Genomic DNA, 24,929 nt, shown 5'->3' on the forward strand with positions numbered 1-24,929 from the left:
ATAGGGAAACTTGAGGCAAAAGGAAAAGAAGGGCGGGGGTGAAGGGCTCATGGAAGTAAAAGGGAGACCAGTAGATTAGAGGAAAGTGACCAAAGGGAGAAAGGATAGGAAGGAAGGGGGAAATACTGGGGAATGATATTGACCGAATTATATTATTATATCGTGTGTGTACATATATGTAACAACAAATCCCACTATTAATGTATAATTATAATATACCAATAAAAATGTGAGAATTAAAATTAAAAACAATTTGGGAGTGATATGAATGCACATAACATCATTATTTTCCTCCATTTGTGATTTTTAGTAGATACAATTCCAAGGTAGCCTTCATATTTCTGATTTTCTTAAACACATTAATTTTAATATTTCTTCAGCTCTGACATATTTTTTTTGTGTGTGATTCAAAGACAAGTATACTTGTCTTCATTTGCTTTTATTCTTGTGCCTAAAGAAGGAGATATTAGGTGGTCTTTAAAACTACAAAAGAGAAAATAGAAGAAATGGGTGTGAAATACTAAACTAGAAACCACAGTTTTGTTGCTGTCTAATTTAGGTAATTCTTTTCCTGCCAATTTATATATATCCACATGGTAATTTACATTCACATTTTGTAGTCCCCTTTCAAAAACTAATTTCGAGTATCTTACCTTCTGATGAAATATTTTAAAATTTGCTCTTTTACACTGCAAAATTTTAAATCTCATTTGTATTTAGTAGTTTGATACAAGCACTTACATAATAGTGTAGGTAACTTGTTTTTTGTGTCACCTGTCTGATTTTTATAGGAAATATAATGGTCACATTGAAAATAAACCACTAACCATTCCAAAGGATATTGACCTTCATCTAGAAACAAAGTCAGTTACAGAAGTGGATACTTTAGGTAAGGGAATTTTGGTAAAATGTTATGTAAATCTCAGTTTTATATTATGGTAGTGAAAGTACTTTCATTTTATCTGTTGTGGCTAGTTGGTGTGTGTGTGTGTGTGTGTGTGTGTGTGTGTGTGTGTGTGTGTACACACGTGCTTTTCTGATCATTCAGTACATGAGGCACAATCTAAAAACTTAGAAGCTCCAGGTGACTTCAGTTGAGTTGAATTTCCTTTTCTGTTCACCAAATTTGTAGTAATGTTTTGATCATTTTTCAAAAGAGGCTAACTTACACAGGTTTGTCACACAGTCTCTGTTTATTAAGTTGAGGTCACAGTTTTTATAATCTTGAATTCTAAACTTACTTTGCTTCCTGTACTTGCCTACTTCTTATATAATGTGACTTGCAAAGCCGCATTTGTATATTTGTATTGAATTAACTATATTTTCAGTAATTCAGTTTTATTCTGACATTTAGTAGAAACAAAAGTGGTTTTAGAACAATAAATAGAATTAAGAATTAGGAAATTTTACTTATACAAGATTCATAGATACATTGAATATCTGAGTAAGTAATTTACTTTTCTGTAATTGTATATTGACTATAAAAGTTTAATATAATTTATAAGAAATTATTTGAATCTAGAAGAGAAAGGTGATATTATTTTTTAAAACTAGTTTTCTCAGGGTGCAGTGGCATACACTTGTAATCTCAGATACTTGGGAGGCCAATGTAGAAGGATCACCCAAGTTTGAGGTCATCCTGGACAATTTAAGCAAGACCTTATTTCATATTTAAAATAAATAAATAAATAAATAAATAAATAAATAAAAGGTCTGGAGATGTAGCTCAGTGGTAGAACAAGCACCCTTGGGTTCAGTCCCCAGTATCACACAAACATGTATACCTCTCCTGCAAAAAAAAAGCACTGGTTTTCAAACCTCAACTATTTATTAAAATCACTTGAGAAGCTCTTAAAAAAAAAATCCCCTACTCCCACCCTTGAATATTCAGTGAATCTAGAATAGGTTCTGGGAATTTGTGTTTTTAAAAGTATTCTAAGTTTGGGGTTTTTGGTTTTGTTTTTGTTTGACCAGGTTTGAGAGCCACTTTTGATAATGTATAAAGTATCATGCAATTCTGAGTTAAATCATACCATCTTCAAAAACCCATAACAAATTTATCTAGTTTTCATATAGAATTTTTTAATGATCTGAAGTACCTTCAGAATATTTGAAAGTTGAGTATTACACCTATAGAAATTATGTGTATGGAAAATAAACTGTTCTGGAACCCAAAAATGTCAATGAAGAACAATATAAATCAATTATCTAGTATCATTTAGACTTTTAAGACCTGTTATGTGCTATATGCTCTTTTTCTTTTTTCTTTTTTTTTTTTTTTTTTAGTTATAGGTGGACACAATGTCTTTGTTTTATTTATTTATTTTTGTATGTGGTGCTGAGGATCAAACCCAGTGCCTCACACATGCAAGGCAAGCACTCAACCACTCAGCTACAACTCCAGCCCCTCTGTTTCTTTTTCTATATAAAAATATTTAAAACATTTTAATTTTTTCTTTTTTTGATACTGATGATTGAACCCTGGGCTCTTAACCACTGAGCCACACCTCAGCCTTTTTTATTTTTTTATTTTTTATTTTGAGACAGTGTCTCACAAATTACTTAGCGCCTTGCTAAGTTGCTGAGGCTGGCTTTGAACTTGTAAAATGTATTATATAAAATTATGTAAAAATACAAGAATATAAATATATTCTCCCTGATTGCTAGTATAATTTTTATCATTTTTACTAATAGCTACTATTTATTGAATAATTATTTGCTACTGAACTTCAATAATATCTTTAAGTTTTTGAGCATCAAGCACCTTGAATACTTTTATCAACTCATCCTCACAGTTCTGTGAGGTAGGTAAATTCTGTGTGTGTGTGTGTGTGTGTGTTTATGTGTGCAGGCTCATTAGGACAAGAATTAAAAAATTTATAGGCAGGATTATATACTGCATGTAATAGAGCACACAAATCTAGGCTATTATAATGAACTTTAACAATTGAAATCGAGGTAATGTGACTACAACACATAACATGTTGAGTATTTGAGTTTTGAGAACTATTTGCAAATGATCTTGCTCAACAACTGATCATTTAATATCAAGAGTATTTGAATTAGGAGGCCAATTAGTAGCCATGGTTGCTGCCAACCTTTGGGACCTAGCTTCCATGCCAAACTCCAGAGCTACTGTTGGGCCACTTTGTGGCTTCAGGGTTGGTCACTGAAGAGATGATAAACATCCATGAAAATTGTTATTGCTTTGAGAAATTCTCCAGACTACAACAGATCACAGATATCAAGCTGAAATGTATTAGTCAAGCCTGGAAATTGAACTTCTGAAACTAAAAAAAGACAGCAGATGTTGTTCATCTTTTCCATTTGTCTCAGAAGTGTCATGCACTACAAAGCATGAATAATCCTCTGGAAGATGTGCTAAAAGAAAAGAGGTCCTATAGGCAGACTATTGAAACCCTCGTGCCAGGAAAACTTACCTATGGAAGCTGTTTATCACAGGTTAAACTGAGAAGAAACGAACAGATGTATATGTTTTCTGAGGGTAGTTCTTGTTTACCAGTTAACTTTATAGCATAATTCATGAAACAATGTATTATTGGTGTGTTTGTTAATATTATTAATATTGATACATTAAATAGAAAATTCATTACTTTAAAAGAAATATTACTATGGTGGAAAGAAAACTTCCTTTTGCACATTGTGTTTTGGGAATTACAAATTAGGACTCTAATGGGAAAAAATCAGATCTTTAACATGTAGCATGGTGGGTAAAAATTGGTTTTATTATATATAGATTATTATATTTTCTGTTTTCTGTGAAGTAAATGTATTATTCACTTAATGTTACCTATATGTAAAAATTCTGTTGAAGATATTTAACATAGAAGAAAACAATGTCAATTAAGAAAGGAAAAACTGGATTGTGGTCTCATCTCTACTACTTGTATGCCTCAAAGTCTTGGGCAGAATGATAGCAGTTTTTGCTCATGATATAGTTTTTGCTTCAGTTTCCCAGTCTGCAAAATGAAGATAATTTCTGTTGCTGTCTGTCTTGTGAAAATAGTATAAGTATCAACTTAAAGTTCTTGGTTATGATTAATAAATGATAATACAATAGAAAAAAATATTCCAGTTAACTAGAATAGAAGGGAGATCTTTTTAGATTTACATTTATGTAATCATTTGTGAATGTATGCTGCATATGTATATTTAAGTAAAAATGGGGTTTTCTGTCTGAACTTTTGATTCCAATATTAAAAGGCAAATATGTAATTGCATTATTGAGTACAAAAAGAATATAATTGTAACACTGGGTTAAATATACTTCAGTTGAATGTGTTATCAATATCTCAGTAACTATTTTGAAAGCCCATCTCAGTTTGTACTAGCTGTCTATTATAAGAACCTTAAAGAACATTAGAACTTGTGAATGTCACCTGGCTGTTTGCTATAAGTGAGTTCCATGGAAGAAGCCTGTGTGCTTGTGAGCAGGCATGGAGAATTAGAAAACTTCTTGAACAACAGACATTTGTTTATCTTTTCATTTACTTCACTGTCTTCCTTTCAGAAAGTTATTCAAAAGACTGAATGTTGGTAATTTTCTTTTTTAACTCACTAGGGGCAGGGGCGGTGGGAAGCGATTGAGGGAGGAATCCTAACAACCATTTAGGATAAATCTTGAAGTCTAATGTTCAAAACCAAGATCAGTCAAAACAGAAATCCTAAAGCAGTTAAAATAACTTGAAGCAAATTGAGAGTGTTAAAATAACAAATTTGTGATTTGTAAAAGGACTTGGGATTTTTTAAATTTACTATCATCACTTAGAAATGATATTAGTTTTGGTTAGTTTGTTTTGATACTTTTAAGAACTATCACTTTGAGTGGTATTTTATTTTTAAAATATTTTTTCTGTAAGGACATCGTATCTTTATGTATAATTAGATTACATTTTGCAACCAAGAAGTTTGTTCCAAAATAAAGTTGATTATTTTATTATGTGCCAGTAAAAACACATTAATTGATGTTTATATATGTGATTTACTTCCACATTTTAGGAGGCCTTTTAAAAAATAACGTTGGTATTTTGAAGTATACTCTGATGAAAGTAAACCAGAATAAAATAAGCAAACAAACTTCCTTATAAAAGGTTTAAATTAAGTTAGATGCAAAGCAACAGAATTATATTTACTTTTATAGAATGTTAATTTTAACAATAAGCTTTGAAGAATGAAATTGTTGAGGGATATGGTTTTTTTTATAAAATCAACAAACGTTTCAGTTTATTTTAATTTGCAGTAGCAACAATTACTAGTCATTAGTCATTAGTTCGATTAATCATCATAAAAATTTTAACTCTTACATTACAAAAGTGAACATACATGTAAATCTTTGTATACTGTGACACCCAGTATTATTCATTGAAGTTAAGATATTATCTACATCCTCAAAAAGAAAATTTTTGACTTATGATACCTGAAAAAAAAAAGTTATTTCAGCTAAGAAAATGCCAACACATTTGTAATCATATTTTAATGACAATTGAGGTAATTTTGATAATCATTTCAGGTTTATTCCAATTATTTAATTTCTAAGCTATTATATTTTAACTTTGGATGCTAACATTTTGAATTTGATTCCATTTTTATATTCTTACGTTTGCAAAACTTATATTGCAAGTCAATAAATAGACATACTTTAAATTAATTATGGATAAATTCTCATAATCTCTGTAATTTTAAATGAAAATCTTTTTTAACCTTTATTTTTCAGCATTGCATTACTTTCCAGAATACCAGTGGTTGGTGGATTTCACAGTGGCTGCTACAGTTGTATATCTAGTAACTGAAGTCTACTACAGTTTTATGAAGCCTACACAGGAAATGAATATCAGCTTAGTATGGTGCCTGCTGGTTTTATCTTTTGCAATGTATCCTTCAAAACATCATTAATATTAATTTATAAACTTCTTTTGCAATTAATATCATTAGATACTGTGTCTTATTTAAAAAAAAAAGAAATTGCAGATTAGAGGACTTTCCTTTGTTGAATTCTTCATGTAATTGAAAAAATTTCAGAGAAATAGAGGTAAATAGTTTTAGAAAGTTAAATATGAGGAAAGATGCCAGTTCACTGATTCCTTGCTTATCAAAGTCGTAATTTTACAGAAACAGCTTTTTTTAGGGATTTTCTTCCAGATGTTTTAACTATTATATGGTACTATTTTAATTTTAGATATTAGCTTACCTTTCTCCTTTCTTCCATTCTTCCCAGGCATTTATTAAATTTGTTATCAGTTTTTACTGTGTTCATTTTTATAGCTAAGCATTCTGAAATACTATTTCCTTCCTTGAATACTTCATTGGAAAAAAATTTTGAGATAGGGTTTTGCTAATTTGCTGAGGCTGCCCTCGAACTTGGAATTCTCCTGCCTCAGCCTCCCATGGAATATAAGTTCTCTACTTATAGGTCAACTGAGACTTCATTTCAAGGTCTTCCTAAGAATTCCTGTACTCTTTCTGAATCCCATGCTTGCCTCTTCCTTAGTTTGGGCAGAGGCCATTCTTATACTATCTTTAGAAAAAGTGGTAAGTTGTTTTTTAAGTGTTGTATGCCTGAAATTATTTTTCTTATACTTGACTGATAGTTGGCTCAATAGAAAATGCAAAGAAGGAAATAATTTTTTCTCAGATGTTTTTGAGGTCGTGAGAAATTGGATGTTCTCTTGCTCTTTTTGTTTACTTTTTCTTTCCCACTAATGTACTCTTCCTGAACTTTTTCTCTTTATGCTTTTGGTATTTTGAAGTTTTATCATTAATTATGTTAAGTTATGGATTTTCCCTTTAGGTCTAGAAATTCATATCTTTGACTGTTAAGAGATAATTTTGTGCCATATTGAATGTCTGTTTTCATCCTTATGCTAGGAGTTTAACTATTTGGAAACTCAGGCTCTTGAGTTCTGGAAAATTGTCTTGAATTGTTGGTGATTTCTTCTTTATTATTATTTTTTTTATCTTGGTAGAATGCTTATTGTTTAGATATTATCCCTCTAAGACTGGTATTCTAAGGCTGTCATCATATTTCCCATGGATGTATGTATGCATGTGTATGTTTGTATGTGTATATATGAATGTGTGTACACATACATATGTGTATATATACACACACGTGTGTGTAATATTTTTATATTTTTTATTTTCTGGGAGATTTTCTTAACCTGAATTCTTCTATTCATTTTGAATTTCTGACATATTTTAAATTTTAAGCTTACTTTAATTTCTCTTCCTCCTTTATGAAACCCTTCTCATTTTATGATTATGTTATCTTCTTGTGTTTGTTTATGATAGTGATAGATTCTGGTAAAGTTTCCTTCCTACCAAATATTTTTCTACTCTAATTTACTTTTGTTTATTTAATTTGGTTATTGTCTTTCTTGTTAAAGGCTGTTTTCAGAGAACTTTAATTGACTTATGCTTATAGTTCTATATTTAAATACGAGACAAAAAGTAGAATAGAAACTGAGTGTATGGTGAACTAAGTTGTTTACCTTTCCTTAGTCTTCAGACTTGTTTCAGATAATAGAGGTGGATTAAACTGGTTACTTTTTAAGGTACTTTTTCTGCCTTAGTACTGGGGATTGAACCCAGGGCCCTGTACATGTTAGTCAAGCACTTCACCACTCAGCCCAGTGGTACTTATTTTTAATACCTACTGTTACCTCCAACACACACATTCAACAACTGGCACTTTCATCCCAGTACAGAGAATTACAAACATCACATCAGTTCCTTCACCTTTCTGGGAGTTCTGCAATAAGATCAGAAACTTCCCTTAACTTTTTGACTCAGGTTCCTCATTGTGTTTAAGTCATTTACTACTACCTGTTTGCTTTCTAGTATCCACATTTTACTGTTTTTTAAGTACTTGAAAACAAATTCCTTGTCATTTTGGTGCGGTTTAAGAACAGACTAAAAGTAAATGTTATGCTTGCTCTGATATTTTTATCATGTGTTTTTTTTTATTTGTTCTAGTTGATTATACATGACAGCAGAATGCATTTCAGTTTACTGTATACAAATAGAGCACAGCTTTTCAGTTCTTTGGTAGTATAAGATGTACAGTTGCACCACACATGCAATCAGTCATACATGTATCTAGGGTAATGATGTCCATGTCATTCCACCATCTTCTACCCCCATGTCCCCTCCCTTCCCTTTGCCCAATCAAAGTTCTTCCATTCTCACCCCCATCCCCACTCCTACCCTACCCCCGCTGCCCATTATGGAACAGCATCCACTTATCAGCTAGAACATTCAGCATTTGTTTTGGGGGGATTGACTTACTACAGCATGATATTCTCCAGCTCCATTCATTTATCTGCAAAAGTCATAATTTTATTCTCTTTTAAAGCTGAGTAATATTTCATTGTGTGTATATACCAGAGTTTCTTTATCCGTTCATCTATTGAAGGGCATCTAGGTTGATTCCACAGTTTATCTATTGTGAATTGAGCTGCTATAAACATTGAAGTAGCTATGTCACTATAGTATGCTGATTTTTAAGTCCTTTGGGTATATACTGAGGTGTGGGACAGCTAGGTCAAATGGTGGTTCCATTCCAAGTTTTTTGAGGAATCTCCATACTGCTTTCCAGAGTGGTTGCACCAATTTGCATTCCCACCACAATGTATGAGTGTACCTTTTCCCCCACATCTTGTCAACACTTATTGTTGCTTGTATTCTTTTTTTTTTTTTTAAGAGAGAGAGAGAGAATTGTAATATTTATTTTTTAGTTTTCGGCGGACACGACATCTTTATTTGTATGTGGTGCTGAGGATCGAACCCAGGCTCCACGCATGTCAGGCGAGCATGCTACTGCTTGAGCTACGTCCCCAGCCCATGCTTGTATTCTTGATAATTGCCATTCTGATTGGAGTGAGATGGACTCTTAGAGTATTTTTGATTTGCACTTCTGTAATTATTAGTGAAGTTGAAAATTTTTTCATATATTTGTTGATTGTTTATATATCATCTTCTGTTCATTTCCTTAGCCCATTTATTGATTGGCTTATTTATTCTTTTGGTGTTGAATTTTCTGAGGTCTTTATATATCTTAGAAATTAGTGCTGTGATATGCATGTAGTAAAGATGTTCTCCCACTCTGAGGGCTCACTCTTCACATTATTGTTTTTTTTTTTAATATTTTGTTTTAGTTGTACTTAGACACAATACCTGTTTTTTTATTTTATTTTTTATTTTTATGTGGTACTGAGGATCCAACCCAGTGCCCCGCACGTGCTAGGAGAGCTCTGCCACTGAGTCACAACTCCAGCCCCTTGATTGTTTCCTTTACCATGTGGTTTAAAAAAAAAATTTTTTTTTAAGTTGTAGATGGACACAATACCTTTATTTATTTTTATTTGGTGCTGAGGATTGAACCTAGTGCCTCACACATGCTAGACGAGTACTCTGCCACTGAGTCACAACCCTAGCCCTGCTATATAGTTTTTATTGTTTGTAAGATCCTGCTTTCTGTCTTTCTTCAGGAATTCTTATTAGTAAGTTATTTATCTTATTTGAATGGTTCTTTAATTTTTATCTTTATTTTATATTTTCTCAATTTTTTTTTATAATTCAATCCCTCTGTTGATTTTGATTTTTTTTTTTTTTAAGGTACTGTGGATTGAACCCAGGGCCTTTCATATCCTAGGCAAGTGCTATCTCACTGAACTATATTTCCAGCCTTTTAATTAATTTATTTATTTTTTAGACAGGGTCTTGCTGAATTTAATTTCCCAGGCTTGCCTCAAACTTGGGATCCTCCTTTTTCAGCCTCCTCAGAAACTGAGATTACAGTTGTATTGTCCTTGTACCTACCTAGCTGTTGAATTGTTTACTGTGAACTTTAAAGAATAATAATTAATTAAAATTAAGTCTTTTATTTAATTAATTTATTTATTTTTGGTAGGGGCTACTGATACTAAACTCAGGCCCTTCCTACATTCCAACCCTAAGTCTTTTGGTTTTTTGTTTTGTTTTGTTTTTTGAGTGTTTTTCTTTTTATAGCATTCTCATGTTGTGAATGTATAATATCTTTTTACTTCCAATGTATTAATCTTTTTTAAGTTCTCATTTACACCTTACATTGCATTTTCCCCCCTTTTTGTTTTAATCATGGAGATTGTTCTCAGATGTCTGTGAGCTTTGAATATCTGTTGATATTCATTCAAGAAGGCACTACAAAATTGAAAGTTTTGTGCAACTGACTGGAGTTTATTGGTTAATGAAGCTTTTTGTGGATGATTAAGGGAGACCTTTGGGGGGGGATTTCTAACTGTCAGTATTTGAAGATTTGGGGCTCTCATTTTCTCCAGAGAGAATTTGTCTATTCTCCCACCTGTGAAATAAAACCAATGGCTAATATTATGGGAACTGATAGATCAACTTCTCAACGTTCACTATGTATGTAACTTATTAGCTCTTCATTGTCAGCCTAACTTTTACATAGTAATCCCAAGCCAATCTTCTCTGATTTACTATCTTCAAAAAGTAATCCTTATACATTCTACCAGAGTTGGTGAAGAGCAACCATGTAATTTATGTGATTAGGCAAGACAGAAAATCTGGAAAGTCTTAATTACTATGAATACAGGCTTTCAAACTATCTTCCTGTTTTCAAACACTCTACAACTCTACATTTGGAAGTACCTGGTGTCTCTAATTCCTGGCTTTTCTAGGGCCTCTGATGAATGAATTTGCTTTCTTTCTTAATGGGTTCCTCTCTTTGCAGACCCAGTATACCAGAAAATGCTGAAACCTAAATTAGTTGTTGCTTTTTCAACCATTTCCTGTCTTTTAAAACTTTATTGACATTTTTTTTTTTTCCTGTGTCACATATTTTTAATTCTTGAGGATTTTTACTTTCCTATGTGGTTTCTTCAGTCAGATTTTGGGAATAAGCAGAGGAATGTGTGTCTTATGTCTTTTATATTCAACCAGAGACTGTTAACACTATATAAGTAGATACTATTTTAAATATATGACATGATTTGACATTTTAATTCATTGTGTTAGTTCTTTCTTGACTCTTTTGGATTGATTTAGTTATAATGTAGAGTAGAAGGACCAGAGCACAGCCTTGAGAGGCAGTATCTTCACAGGTATATAGTATACTAAGTAGAAATATGATCATGTTTTTCAGTTGAGAAACATCCTCAGATATGTATTTTGAAAGATTATGTTCACTTAAATATTCCTGTTTAATTTTGTAGCATTAAAAATGTGATAATACCACTCAGAGTACTCATTTTTCATATCAAGTCATATAAAACCCACTAAAACATTTCAGTTTGATAATTAGCATACTGACTAATCTTACTTTTTTCATACTTTGAGCTCTCATGTTCTTTGAAATGTTATTTATTATGGAATATCCTTTTCTTGATTGCCTTCATTGTTTATACATATCAAGAAATATATATTTTTATATGTGATTTAATTTTAGTGTGATATAGTCCTAATACTTACCTAACCGAAATTTAAAAAATATACTTGTAAATAGCTATTCATGTTGTTTCTGTTTATAAATTTCAGCTTTCTGTTTCATTCAATAATGCCCAATAGTGTGAGAGCAAATGTCATTAAACAGTCTTCAGCACTGAACTGACTCTGCTTAGTTTTAAGTATTGCACTCACAAAAAGTGCCAAACGGTCTCATCCTTGCTGGAGTCTCTTAGCTTGGTGACTCCTCATCCCAGAAGGGAAAGAAAGTGCTGAAGAGCTTATAGTTCAAGCTATTTTCTGCCAACTTTAAATCTCCATAGAATGGGTAGGGAAGAAGAAGGAAGTAGAATTCTGTATATGTATAGGTATGTGATTTTCCATTCAAACCTGTAGCATGTGAGAAAACAACCTGCTCCCTTTTACACCATAGAAAAGACCAAAATTAAGTGCCAGTTATCCATATTAACACCAAAGAGGGGTCTGTTTATAATCTCTTTTATCTTAGTCATCTTGTTTTCACCCTATGCACTAAGTCCAGGAGAAATGACCTCTGAGTGGCTTCTCTTCGTTTTTTTATTTTATGTGTCTACTTATTAGTCTAACACATGTTGCCATTGATGACATAGAACAGTAGCTCTACTGAATTCCAAAGTCACACATTCTTCAATTGATTCAGAAATTCTCTGCAGTTGTTACTAATTAATTATCTTTTGTTAAGGTGGTACCCAGGTCAGTCACATAAAATTTATCAATTCATTCAAAAGTTGGGAAGAAAATTGCTTTATTTCCATGGTCATTTTGTTTTTTCCCGTCGGTTATATTATACATACTTATGTAGGACAGCAGTGATAATTTCTATAGAATCTTGAAGGTTCTAAAAAGTGAGAATTGACTTTTTTAATGTGTGACTCTAATCCCTGAATCCTGGAACCTAAAACTGCATCATCTCTTATGATCAGCTCTACTTTGTGCTTCAACTGGAGTTGTACCTTCATCTCAGCTATCACATTTTCACTCTCACTCCTAAATCCAAACTAAGTCTAGTTCTCTTCATTCTCATTTGTAATTCTAAGAACCTTTTTTGAAGAAGCCTGTGCGTTTCCATTCTATTTATTCCCAGTTGCTAGGTAGGAGGAAGATACAGGATGAAGAAAGCCTTGCAGTAAGGATGGGACAGTTCTAGTAATTGTCTTTCCTGTCTGATGGCCCATGAGGTGTCAAGAGTCACTGGAAAAAAATATCTTCCAGTTTTATGAGTATGAAGCATGTTTCATTTATGAATAAATGAAAAGTAAAAGGGGTCTAGGGTTGTGGCTCAGTGCTAGAATGTTCGCCTAGTATATATGAGATACAGGGTTCAATTCTCAGCACCACATAAAATACACTACTAAAATAAAGTCATTGTGTCCTTCTACAACTAAAACAATATTAAAAAAATAAATAAAAAGGTAAAAATGATGATGGCAAAAAGCCAAAGATCCCGTGGTAGGCATAAAACTTTTAAAAATAAAAATGCTCTAAAATGTATGAATCTTTTTTTTTTTTTTTTAAGAAACTTTCTTAGGAATGAACTGTAGCACAGAAAGTAATGAGTCAATTACTTGAATTTGAGAAGAAAGCTATAAAGAATGATAAAGCTTCTCAGTAGTCCTATTATATTTGGCTAAAGAACTGGATCATTAGTCACATTTCCACAGCACTTGTATTTTACAATGTGGTTGATTTTAAGGTACAAAACCCTATTATGTATGTTTTTATGGCTGTGTTTTAAATTTTTAATTTGCTTTGGATGTCAGACATACAAATTTTACATAAAGATAAAAACTGTGAATTATTTAAAATAAATTGTAGGGTTTTCTGATAATATTCAGTTCTATATATGTAAATTTGCAAATTAATCATCTGTAAGTTAAATGCTACCTTTTTTGCTATTGAAAATAGACAACTGCAGCAAGCTATCACAACTTAGTCACCATTTTCAAATTCCATAAAGGTTCTAAATTACTATATTCTTACTCTCTAAAAATGTGCTGCTTTAAATTAATGAGGAAAATGAAACTCTAAACCCGAAGTAAACTGGATAAGATGTCAAGAAGGACAGGGTCAAAGTTATTGAATCTGAGCTAAGGTACTTATTTTTCTTGAGAAGTTGTACATAGCATGTTATCTAAAAGATTGTTTCTTTTATAAACTTTTAGAGATCTTATGTGATTTCTAGATTATACAGACTTATGATTAGAAACTTAGAGTTAAATAGAAATGATAGGACTTTATTTCTATTTTTTAATTTATAATTCTTTTTTTCTCTTAAAGTGATAATTTTTCTTCTGAAATAAATGTTAAAGATATCTTTATTTTGTTTCAGTTTAATGCAAAAGCTTAATTAATAGGGCTTTATTTTTATATATTTGGTTTTGTTTTCAAAATAAAGCTTTATGCTTTCAAATATCTGTATTTTCCTGCCATAATCTAGTTACGTTGAGGTTAGTGATTATGGGATGAAATTTTAGACAAGCATGACATTTTTTTTTCTTCTTTCTAATTGGTAATTGAACCTACCTAAGAAAATATGAAAAAATAATTTTAGTTAAAGAGTATCAATGCTTTATTTATTTTTAACATTGGAATATAGGATCAGAATTTTTTTTTAAGAGAGAGTGAGAGAGGAGAGAGAGAGAGAGAGAATTTTTAATATTTATTTCTTAGTTCTCGGCGGTCACAACATCTTTGTTGGTATGTGGTGCTGAGGATCGAACCCGGGCCGCACGCATGCCAGACGAGCGTGCTACCGCTTGAGCCACATTCCCAGCCCCAGGATCAGAATTTTTTTTTTTTAAGGATTTTACTTACTCAGTCATAAGGGCCTATCAAGTACTTATTGTTTAGTTTTATTGTGTATCAGTAAGTATACATCTATAATAGATTTTTGGTACAGTTTCTAGGTTGTTTTGCCGTGTAGAATGCAAAGTGTTACTGGTATTGAGTATTTTGGTTGCCTTTTCTGCAGGAACAGTAAATGTGAAAGGCTTAACCATTTGATAGGGAAAAAAATCATACTTTATTTTTATTGGTAATGCTCATAAAAGTAAGAATATAATCTTTCTTCTTAGAGTTGAAAAACTTACATGAAATTTCTTGGCTAAGTGGAAACATTACCAATTATAAAAACATACTCAAAAATTTGTAAAAAATATTAGAGAATACCCATCATATTTGTGTATTGACAACAATACATTTCTTGTTGAATTTTCCTTGTCAGAAAAGCATTGATAAATATCTTGGAATGATTTGGGCATTTTTTGGTATAGAGGCATATTTTCTTAATGAGAATTGAGGCTTTAAAGCAATGTGAGTATAAACTAAGTTGAATCATAATAGTACCTTGATAAATGTTATTAACTGTTATTCTAGATCTGAGAAAAAAATTGCCATTTTAGAACTAAACATTAAGCCTGCTCACCATTTTAAAGCTCTTCAGCTCAAACTTAATCATATTTAAAATATTTCCTCCTAAGTAAGTTTTTCTACCTGCCCTTGATTTTTTTTTCCATTTGAATTATTGCATTGGCATCTATAAAATGTGAACTATTTCCAACTGCAAAAAGAATGTTAATACTAAATTAGAACTTTAAAAACGTCAGCCTTGTGGCAAGAAAAAAAAAATATCTTTCCTCTAATGTTCTTGGTTTCAAGGGTTGAGATTTTGCAACAGAAAGTAAACTAATTTAGCATGTAAAGTTGGTGGTCTTTCAGCTAAGAATAAGGGGTAAAACTGGTGAAAAAAAAAACAAACCGAGTTTCTTAAAAGAAAATGACTATTTGCATCCATAGTCTTCCATATATAGCCTTGAATATTCTTTAAACAATAATCTGTAAATAGTGAGAGGATAGAAGTAAGAAGTTCATTCAAAGGGAAGATACTTGACCACTATTATTTTCATTGCTTAACCATAAATAAATAAATAAAATGCCATGTTTTTAACTAGTGTTTTTTGGTTGTACATGTCTGTAAGTATAAAAGCTTAATTTTGGCATCATCATATTATTATTTACATCAAATATTTGTACATAAAAAGGCAAAAATGTGTACCTAATTTACTTTGCTACCTAATTTACTTTGCTAAACAGCCCAGTAAGAAACTTTGTTACAGCCTTATGTAATATAGATATTTCCTATTAAATGATCTTAAAGTTATTACCACAGTTACCAGTGAAAAACTCAAATGGAGCACCATACTCTAGTTATTTCTCCTGACTCATAAAAACAAAAAGCCAAATTTATATTCTAAGTCTAACAATAGTTTTTTTAGGAAGTTTTTGTTTGGCCTTCTATTATATACTTAAAGAGATTTAAATGCAACTGAGACTTGTATCATTATTTGATCTGTCTGTCCTTATTTTTACTCCAATATTCTCTGGTATTAGAATTTCAGTATTTAATTCATTTATCTTGTTGCTGAGAACTACAAAGAACTCTTTAATTTTTAACTAGCCCTCTCAGGTGGTGGATATAGTGGCTGCATTTTACTAATAAAGAAATGAAAACATGGAGAGGTTAATAAATTTTCATGTGAAAGATCACATAGTAAGAGTAGAACCAGGATTCAGCCAGGCACTCTAGATCTAGAAAATGCTTTATTTATAGATTGGTCACACTACAGTTTAAGGTACTATATGATTATATGGCAAGTGAATTTTAGTAGTAAATGCTATAATAAATTCTGAAGAGTAAGAGACTGGTCTTGACTGGTGAGATAATGCTAAGCTTTGAAAGGTGTGGAGTTCAGTTGAGTCTATGATTAGGTAGATGGGAGAGAAGAGGACCATTCAGATGAGAGAGAAATTATTATCCAAGACAGTGTAGCAGTTACATTCTGGAGATGGTAAATACACTATCCTGACAAGTGGAGGTTTGGGGAATATTGAATGAAAAGTTGAAAGCATGGATGTGGCCAGATCATAGCATTTCATTTCAGAATACCGTATGTGTATTTTACACTGAGTTTTGGGGAGGTTTTGTTCTAATATGGAACTCAATAAATACTTAGTTTAAGATTTAACTAGCCAATATGAATTGAGGATGCAGGGATTGTGAAATTTTAGACATTTATGGTGTGGGGTGATGTTGAAGGATTAGTGATCAGGGCAAGATCATGTTTCATGCCTGGGTCAGGTTGCTTCTTATTTTGTTTTCTTTTCCTTTACTGTTGACATATTTTGTGATTTATTTAATTACTCTAGGGTTTAACAGTAAATATAATCTTTGGTCATTCTGGTCATTTGATGTCACTTTTGGCCAAAGGTGTAATTTTATTTTTCAGTGTAAGTGGAAGAGTTGGAAATTGTCTTTTTAGAGATTCTAGTTTCCATTTTCAATAAAAATGAAGCACTGTTTTTTCAAACCTGGGCTTAGGCCCTCAGGCAGTACACATAATCGTAGTGATATCTCAAAAGCTGTTCAGTAGTGGTTTTGGACTTCTTTATTCTGTGTTTTAACCTTATTTCCCTTTTCTTGTCTTCCAATACATAAGTTCTTTATAATGCCAACAAAGAGATGGACTATAGTGTTTGATGCTGTGAGTTAAACTGGTTTTGTTTATTTTGGAAAAGAGGTAAATAAGTAAGGAATATGGAATTCAGAGTAACGTAGAGGGAAAAGTGTGTGTATCCTAATTCTAAAATCTTATCACCACTTGTAAACAGTATTTTGTGCTTCCTAGATTCTGTCTTAAATGTTGTTAAATAAAACTTTAGACTGCTAAAATTGTTGCTAACTTGTTTTTCAGAAAATTTGCTACTCACATTCTACACTTTAAATATATATTATTTGTATGAATGAAAGCTTTAATAGTCCTATTTATTTAAAATCACATCTTTTATTTTGTGTTATTTGCCTTTACTTTTTTCTCTTTTTTATTTTATTTTTTTTATTGGTTGTTCACAACATTACAAAGCTCTTGACATATCATATTTCATACATTAGATTGAAGTGGGTTATGAACCCCCAATTTTACCCCAAATGCAGATTGCAGAATCACGTCGGTTACACATCCACAATTTTACATAATGCCCTATTAGCAATTGTTGTATTCTGCTACCTTTCCTAACCCCTACTATCCCCCCTCCCCTCCCCTCCCATCTTCTGTCTCTACCCCATCTACTGTAATTCATTTCTCTCCTTGTTTATTTTCCCATTCCCCTCACAACCTCTTATATGTAATTTTGTATAGCAATGAGGGTCTCCCTTCATTTCCATGCAATTTCCCTTTTCTCTCCCTTTCCCTCCCATCTCATGTCTCTGTTTAATGTTAATCTTTTCTTCCTGCTCTTCCTCCCTACTCTGTTCACAGTTGCTCTCATTATATCAAAGAAGACATTTGGTATTCGTTTTTTAGGGATTGGCTAGCTTCACTAAGCATAATCTGCTCTAGTGCCATCCATTTCCCTGCAAATTCCATCATTTTGTCATTTTTTAGTGCTGCGTAATATTCCATGGTGTATAAATGCCACATTTTTTTATCCATTCATCTATTGAAGGGCATCTGGGTTGGTTCCACAGTCTAGCTATTGTGAATTGTGCTGCTATGAACAACGATGTGGCAGTATCCCTGTAGCATGCTCTTTTAAGGTCTTCAGGGAATAGTCCGAGAAGGGCAATAGCAGGGTCAAATGGTAGTTCCATTCCCATCTTTCCCAGGAATCTCCAAACTGCTTTCCAAATTGGCCGCACCAATTTGCAGTCCCACCAGCAATGTACAAGTGTACCCTTTTCTCCACATCCTCGCCAGCACTTGTTGTTGTTTGACTTCATAGTGGCTGCCAATCTTACTGGAGTGAGATGGTATCTTAGGGTGGTTTTGATTTGCATTTCTCTGACTGCTAGCGATGGTGAGCATTTTTTCTTGTACTTATTGATTGATTGTATATCCTCCTCTGAGAAGTGTCTGTTCAGGTCCTTGGCCCATTTGTTGATTGGGTTATTTGTTATCTTATTGTCTAATTTTTTGAGTTCTTTGTATACTCTGGATATTAGGGCTCTATCTGAAGTGTGAGGAGTAAAAATTTGTTCCCAGGATGTAGGCTCCCTATTTACCTCTCTCATTGTTTCTCTTGCTGAGAAAAAACTTTTTAGTTTAAGTAAGTCCCATTTGTTGATTCTTGTTATTAGCTCTTGTGCTATGGGTGTCCTATTAAGGAATTTGGAGCCCGACCCCACAATATGTAGATCGGAGCCAACTTTTTCTTCTATCAGACGCAGAGTCTCTGATTTGATATCAAGCTCCTTGATCCATTTTGAGTTAACTTTTGTGCATGGTGAGAGAAAGGGATTCAGTTTCATTTTGTTGCATATGGATTTCCAGTTTTCCCAACACCATTTGTTGAAGATGCTATCCTTCCTCCATTGCATGCTTTTAGCCCCTTTATCAAATATAAGATAGTTGTAACTTTGTGGATTAGTCTCTGTGTCCTCTATTCTATACCATTGGTCCACCCGCCTGTTTTGGTACCAGTACCATGCTGTTCTTGTCACTATTGCTCTGTAATATAGTTTGAAATCTGGTATCGCTATACCGCCTGATTCACACTTCCTGCTTAGAATTGCGTTTGCTATTCTGGGTCTTTTATTTTTCCATATGAATTTCATGATTGCTTTATCTATTTCTACAAGAAATGCCGTTGGGATTTTGATTGGCATTGCATTAAACCTATAGAGAACTTTTGGTACTATCGCCATTTTGATGATGTTAGTTCTGCCTATCCATGAACAGGGTATATTTTTCCATCTTCTAAGATCTTCTTCTACTTCTCTCTTTAGGGTTCTGTAGTTTTCATTGTATAAATCTTTCACCTCTTTTGTTAGGTTGATTCCCAAGTATTTTATTTTTTTTGAGGATATTGTGAATGGAGTGTTTTTCCTCATTTCCGTTTCAGAAGTTTTGTCGCTGATATACAGAAATGCCTTTGATTTATGCGTGTTGATTTTATATCCTGACACTTTGCTGAATTCATTTATTAGTTCTAGTAGTTTCTTTGTAGACCCTTTGGGTCTTCTAGGTATAGAATCATGTCATCTGCAAATAGTGATAATTTAAGTTCTTCTTTTCCTATTTTTATGCCTTTAATTTCTTTCGTCTGTCTAATTGCTCTGGCCAGTGTTTCGAGAACTATATTGAATAGAAGTGGTGATAGAGGGCATCCCTGTCTTGTTCCAGATTTTAGAGGGAATGCCTTTAACTTTTGTCCATTCAGAATGATGCTAGCCTGAGGCTTAGCATAGATAGCTTTTACAATGTCAAGGTAAGTTCCTGTTATCCCTAGTTTTTCTAATGTTTTGAACATAAAGGGATGCTGTACTTTGTCAAATGCTTTCTCTGCGTCAATAGAGATGATCATACGGTTCTTATCTTTAAGTCTATTGATGTGGTGAATAACATTTATTGATTTCCGTATATTGAACCATGCTTGCATCCCAGGGATGCACAATTTTTTTGATGTGTTTTTGTATTCGATTCGCCAGAATTTTCTTGAGGATTTTTGCATCTACGTTCATCAGAGATATTGGTCTGTAGTTTTCTTTCTTTGAGGTGTCTTTGTCTGGTTTCGGAATCAGGGTGATGTTGGCCTCATAGAATGAATTTGGAAGAGCTCCCTCTTTTTCTATTTCCTGAAATAACTTGAAAAGTATTGGTATTAATTCTTCTTTAAAGGTTTTGTAAAACTCCGCTATATACCCATCCGGTCCTGGGCTTTTATTGGTTGGTAGTCTTTTGATGGCTTCTTCAGTTTCATCCATTGATATTGGTCTGTTCAAATTGTGTGTATCCTCCTGACTCAGTCTGGGCAAATCATATGACTTAAGAAATTTATCGATGTCTTCACTATCTTCTATTTTATTGGAATATAGGTTTTCAAAATAATTTCTAATTGTCTTCTGTATTTCTGTAGCATCTGTTGTGATATTGCCTTTTTCATCCCGTATGTTAGTAATTTGAGTTCTCTCTCTTCTTCTCTTCGTTAGCATGGCTAAAGGTCTGTCGATCTTATTTATTTTTTCAAAGAACCAACTTTTAGTTTTGTTAATTTTTTCAATAGTTTCTTTTGTTTCAAATTCATTGATTTCCGCTCTGATTTTAATTATTTCTTGCCTTCTGCTACATTTGCTGTTGTTTTGCTCTTCCTTTTCTAGGGCTTTGAGATGAAGTGTGAGCTCATTTATTTGTTGGTTTTTTTTTTTTTTTTTTGAGGAATGACCACTGGGCAATGAATTTTCCTCTTAAAACTGGTTTCATTGTGTCCCATAGATTTCGATATGTTGTGTCTGTATTTTCATTTGTCTCTAAGAATTTTTTGATTTCCTCCTTTATGTCTTCTATAACCCATTGATCATTCAGTAACATATTATTCATTTTCCATGTGATGTAGGATTTTTCCTTCCTTCTTTTATCATTGATTTCCAATTTCATTCCATTATGATCAGATAAAGTGCAAGGTATTATCTCCACCCCTTTATATTTACTGAGGGTTGCCCTATGGCATAATATATGGTCTATTTTTGAGAAGGATCCATGTGCTGCTGAGAAAAAATTATATCCATTTGATGATGGTTGATATATTCTATATATGTCAGTTAAGTCTAGGTTATTAATTGTGATATTGAGTTCTATAGTTTCTTTATTCAACTTTTGTTTGGAGGATGTGTTCAATGGTGAGAGAGGTGTGTTGAAGTCACCCATAATTATTGTGTTGTGGTCTATTTGATTCTTGAACTTGAGGAGAATTTGTTTATGAATGTCGCAGCACCATTGTTTTGGTGCATAAATATTGATAATTGTTATGTCTTGTTGGTGAATGGTTCCTTTTAACAGTATATAATGTCCTTCTTTATCCCTTTTGATTAACTTAGTCTTGAAGTCAATTTTATTCGATATGAGGATGGCCACCCCTGCTTGCTTACGAGGACCGTGTGCATGGTATATTTTTTCCCATCCTTTCACCTTCAGCCTGTGTATGTATTTTCCAATCAGATGTGTCTCCTGGAGGCAGCATATTGTTGGATTTGTTTTTTTAATCCATGATACCAGCCTATGTCGCTTTATTGGAGAGTTTAAGCCATTAACATTCAGAGTTACTATTGATATATGGTTTGTACTTCCAGCCATGTTTGATTATTTATCCTTTTTTAAAAATATTTAGTTTGTTTCTCCATGATTATCCTTCCCCTCGCCCTCTGTCTTTACTGAGGCACTTCCTATGGATGGTTTTGGTTATTGTTTTTCATTTCTTCCTCGTGTAGTATTTTGCTCAAAATGCTTTGCAATGCTGGTTTTCTGGCTGCAAATTCTTTTAACTTTTGTTTATCATGAAAGATTTTTATTTCGTTGTCATACCTGAAGCTTAATTTTGCTGGATACAGAATTCTTGGTTGGCATCCATTGTCTTTCAGTGTTTGAAATATATTGTTCCATGACCTTCTTGCTTTCAGTATCTGTGATAAAAAATCCATTGTTAACCTTATTGGTTTACCCCTGAATGTAATCTGTCTCCTTTTCTTGTAGCTTTTAATATTTTCTCTTTGTTCTGTATATTGGATATCTTCATAACAATGTGTCTCGGCATTGGTCTACTGTGATTTTGTGTGCTCGGTGTCCTGTATGCATCTTCAATTTGTATATCTGTTTCCTTTTTATTTTTCTGGAAAGTTTTCTGTAATTATTTCATTCAGCAGGTTACTCATTCCCTTGGTTTGAATCTCTGTACCTTCTTCTATCCCGATGACTCGTAACTTTGGTTTTTTTATGTTATCCCATAACTCTTGGATGTTTTTCTCGTGAGTTTTTACCAGCCTTTCTGAGTTGGCTAGACTCTTTTCAAGATGATATATTTTGTCTTCATTATCTGACGTTCTGGCTTCTACTTGCTCCACTCTGTTAGTGATAGTCTCAATTGAGTTTTTAATTTGGTTTATCGTTTCCTTCATTTCTAGAATTATTGTTTGATTATTTTTTATAATCTCTATCTCCTGATAAAGATGCTTAACTTCTTCTTTTATCTGTTTATGTAATTTATTCTCAATGTGTTCTTTCGCTGCTTGAATTTGCTGTCTTGTATCCTCTTTAAGGTTCCATTCCATCTGTCTAAGGTGTTTCTTGAGTTCTTTATATGACCATTTTTCTGATGACTCTAGGTCCTCCTGAATATTTAGGCTGTCCTGCATTGTTTGTACTCCTTTTCTTCCCTTGCTTTTTCAAGTTGTTCATGTTACTTCTTGTTCTGTTTGACTGATGAGTTACTGTTTACTCCTATACATTTATTTGATGCTTGGGAGGAAAGGTATTAGAAGGGAAGGGAAGAAGTCACTAAAGAGAATGAGAGTAAGCAGATAGAATTCAAGGAAGGGGGGATAAGATAATTGAAAAGAAATGATAAGACAAAAGAAGAAAAAAAAGGAAATAAAAAAAGAAAAAATTTTTTTTTAAAATGATAAAAAAATTAAAATTAGAAGAAAAAAATTTTTTTTAAATTGTTAAAAAAAATTTTAAAAAGCAACAAGAAAGAAAAATGAAAATGAAAGAAAGGGCTGGGGATGTGGCTCAAGCGGTAGCGCGCTCGCCTGGCATGCGTGCGGCCCGGGTTCGATCCTCAGCACCACATACCAACAAAGATGTTGTGTCTGCCGAGAACTAGAAATAAATATTGAAAATTCTCTCTCTCTCTCTCTCTCTCTCTCTCTCTCTCTCTCTCTCTCTCTCTCTCCTCTCTCACTCTCTCTTTAAAAAAAAAAAAAGAAGAAAATGAAAGAAAAACCCAAATCAAAAAAAAAAGAGAGAAAAGAAAAAAAAAACTAATAAATACAGTCTTAGAGTTTGATTAACTTCTCTTCCAGTAGGTGGCGCTGTGCCCACCAGGCCAAGTTTCTCCTCTCAATACGCGGGAACCAATCACTGTGCAGCAGCTCCTCCCAGACTGGGCGAGTCTACAATCCTGAGTGCTTAGGGCCTCCTCTTGTGTCTAGTCACTTCCCACTTTTCCTCTAGCCAGGCCCCTCTCACAGGTGCCGCTCACCACAATACTGGCTACACGCCAGGTCTGCTGCTCCCGGGAGCCCTGTTTTCATGAACGACTGGGCACATTCTTCCAGTTTGCCATTCCCTCAGACCCTAAGTTTGTAGAGCTTGGGGCTGAGAATCCTCAGCGAATTTTACTTGCCCTCCGATAGCCACGCCCCCGGTAGCTGGTGCAAGATACCTCAGCTGTCAGCACTGGTGGGAGCGGTAGTTCGGCGTCGCGGGTCCCGCGCCACCTCTGATTCCCTGGGTCTGGCTATCGTGCTCACGGGAGAGCTGGGAGGGGCCCTTAAGGTTTCCCCATGTGTGGAGAGGGAAGGCTAGGGAATTACACAACTGTAGTCGCAGGTTTCAATGAAGTTATCTCCTCTTCCGCAGTCTGATGACGTCAGTTCTCTGCCATGGTGGTATCTCTTGCAAATGGCGACAGTTCGTTTCCCTTTGCCCAGTGACCAATGCAACGGGTGGGTCCTTACTGTCTCTCCCAAGCCCCGTTTCAAACCTGTGGCCACTACCTATGAAGGCTCGGTAGGCATTTACCTCCGTAGGATGAGAAGGGCTGACCAGTTGTTTCATCTGGATGGATTAGTGCTGAGTCACAGCTGTTTGTCTGCGAACGGGAGCTTGAATTCAGCCGATCCGGGCTCAGTGTGTGTTCTGAGAGGCCCAGACTGTTCGCCCCAGCTCAACGTCAGCTCAGCATTGCCTAGTGATCCCCGAGGCGCCTGCTCTGGATCCTCATGTACCCTTGCTTCACTATGTCATTAAAATTGGAAGCCATCCCAGACAGCCGCTGACCCCCCTTAGCCAAGAGCACGCACCCCAAGCGGCTCCTTGGCGGGCTTAGGGCAGGGTGGAGAGAAAGAGCTGGGGGAGAAAGTTGAAGAGGCGAGCTGCTCGGGCTGTGGCTTGGCCAGGCGTCAGGAGGCGTGCATCACTTTCCGTGTCCCCCAACCCTGAAAGTGGGCGGCCGGCTCGCAGCGGGAAGGCCTGTTCTGTTATCTTGAAGTGATAGAATGTAGGTGGGGAGATCCAAAAGGTGAGGGGCAGATGGGCCAGAGCAGTAATCTGGGCAGGAAGGGCCTTGCTTTTACTTTTTTCATGTTGTTACCTAACCTTCTATTCTTACTAAGTAACTAAGATCATTTATTCATCACAAATAGCCTAAGATTTAAAAGTTGCATAATTTAAAAACTACTTGTATACTAGACTCTTCTCTGCATACTTTGTTTTCTCCTGTAAGAAGTGAGAAATCTGGTTTAGGGAAATCTTAATTTTGTAGTTTTTCTTTATTAATTAAATTACTAAAATAAATCATAATGCAAATTTAAACTATGATATGTTTATTACTTTGATAAAGTAAAGCTATTCCAAGAGCTTAGATTTTGCATGGTTTGGATA

The 24,929-nt window shown here is 33.9% G+C and overlaps 1 protein-coding gene across 6 annotated transcripts in view; it reads left to right on the top strand.

Moving 5' to 3' along the window:
- TMEM161B (transmembrane protein 161B) overlaps positions 1-24,929 on the top strand; it is a 106,301-nt gene that overhangs the window by 34,124 nt on the left and 47,248 nt on the right. For all 6 annotated transcript variants that reach the window (XM_081310618.1, XM_081310620.1, XM_081310621.1 and 3 more), the window contains exons 4-5: positions 792-889; positions 5,735-5,891. In XM_081310618.1, coding sequence (XP_081166744.1) covers positions 792-889; positions 5,735-5,891 — 255 coding nt within the window. The remainder of the gene's footprint in view (positions 1-791; positions 890-5,734; positions 5,892-24,929) is intronic.

Source organism: Spermophilus citellus (genome assembly GCF_964194105.1).
Source record: "Spermophilus citellus genome assembly, chromosome: 1".
Taxonomy (NCBI): Eukaryota; Metazoa; Chordata; class Mammalia; order Rodentia; family Sciuridae; genus Spermophilus; species Spermophilus citellus.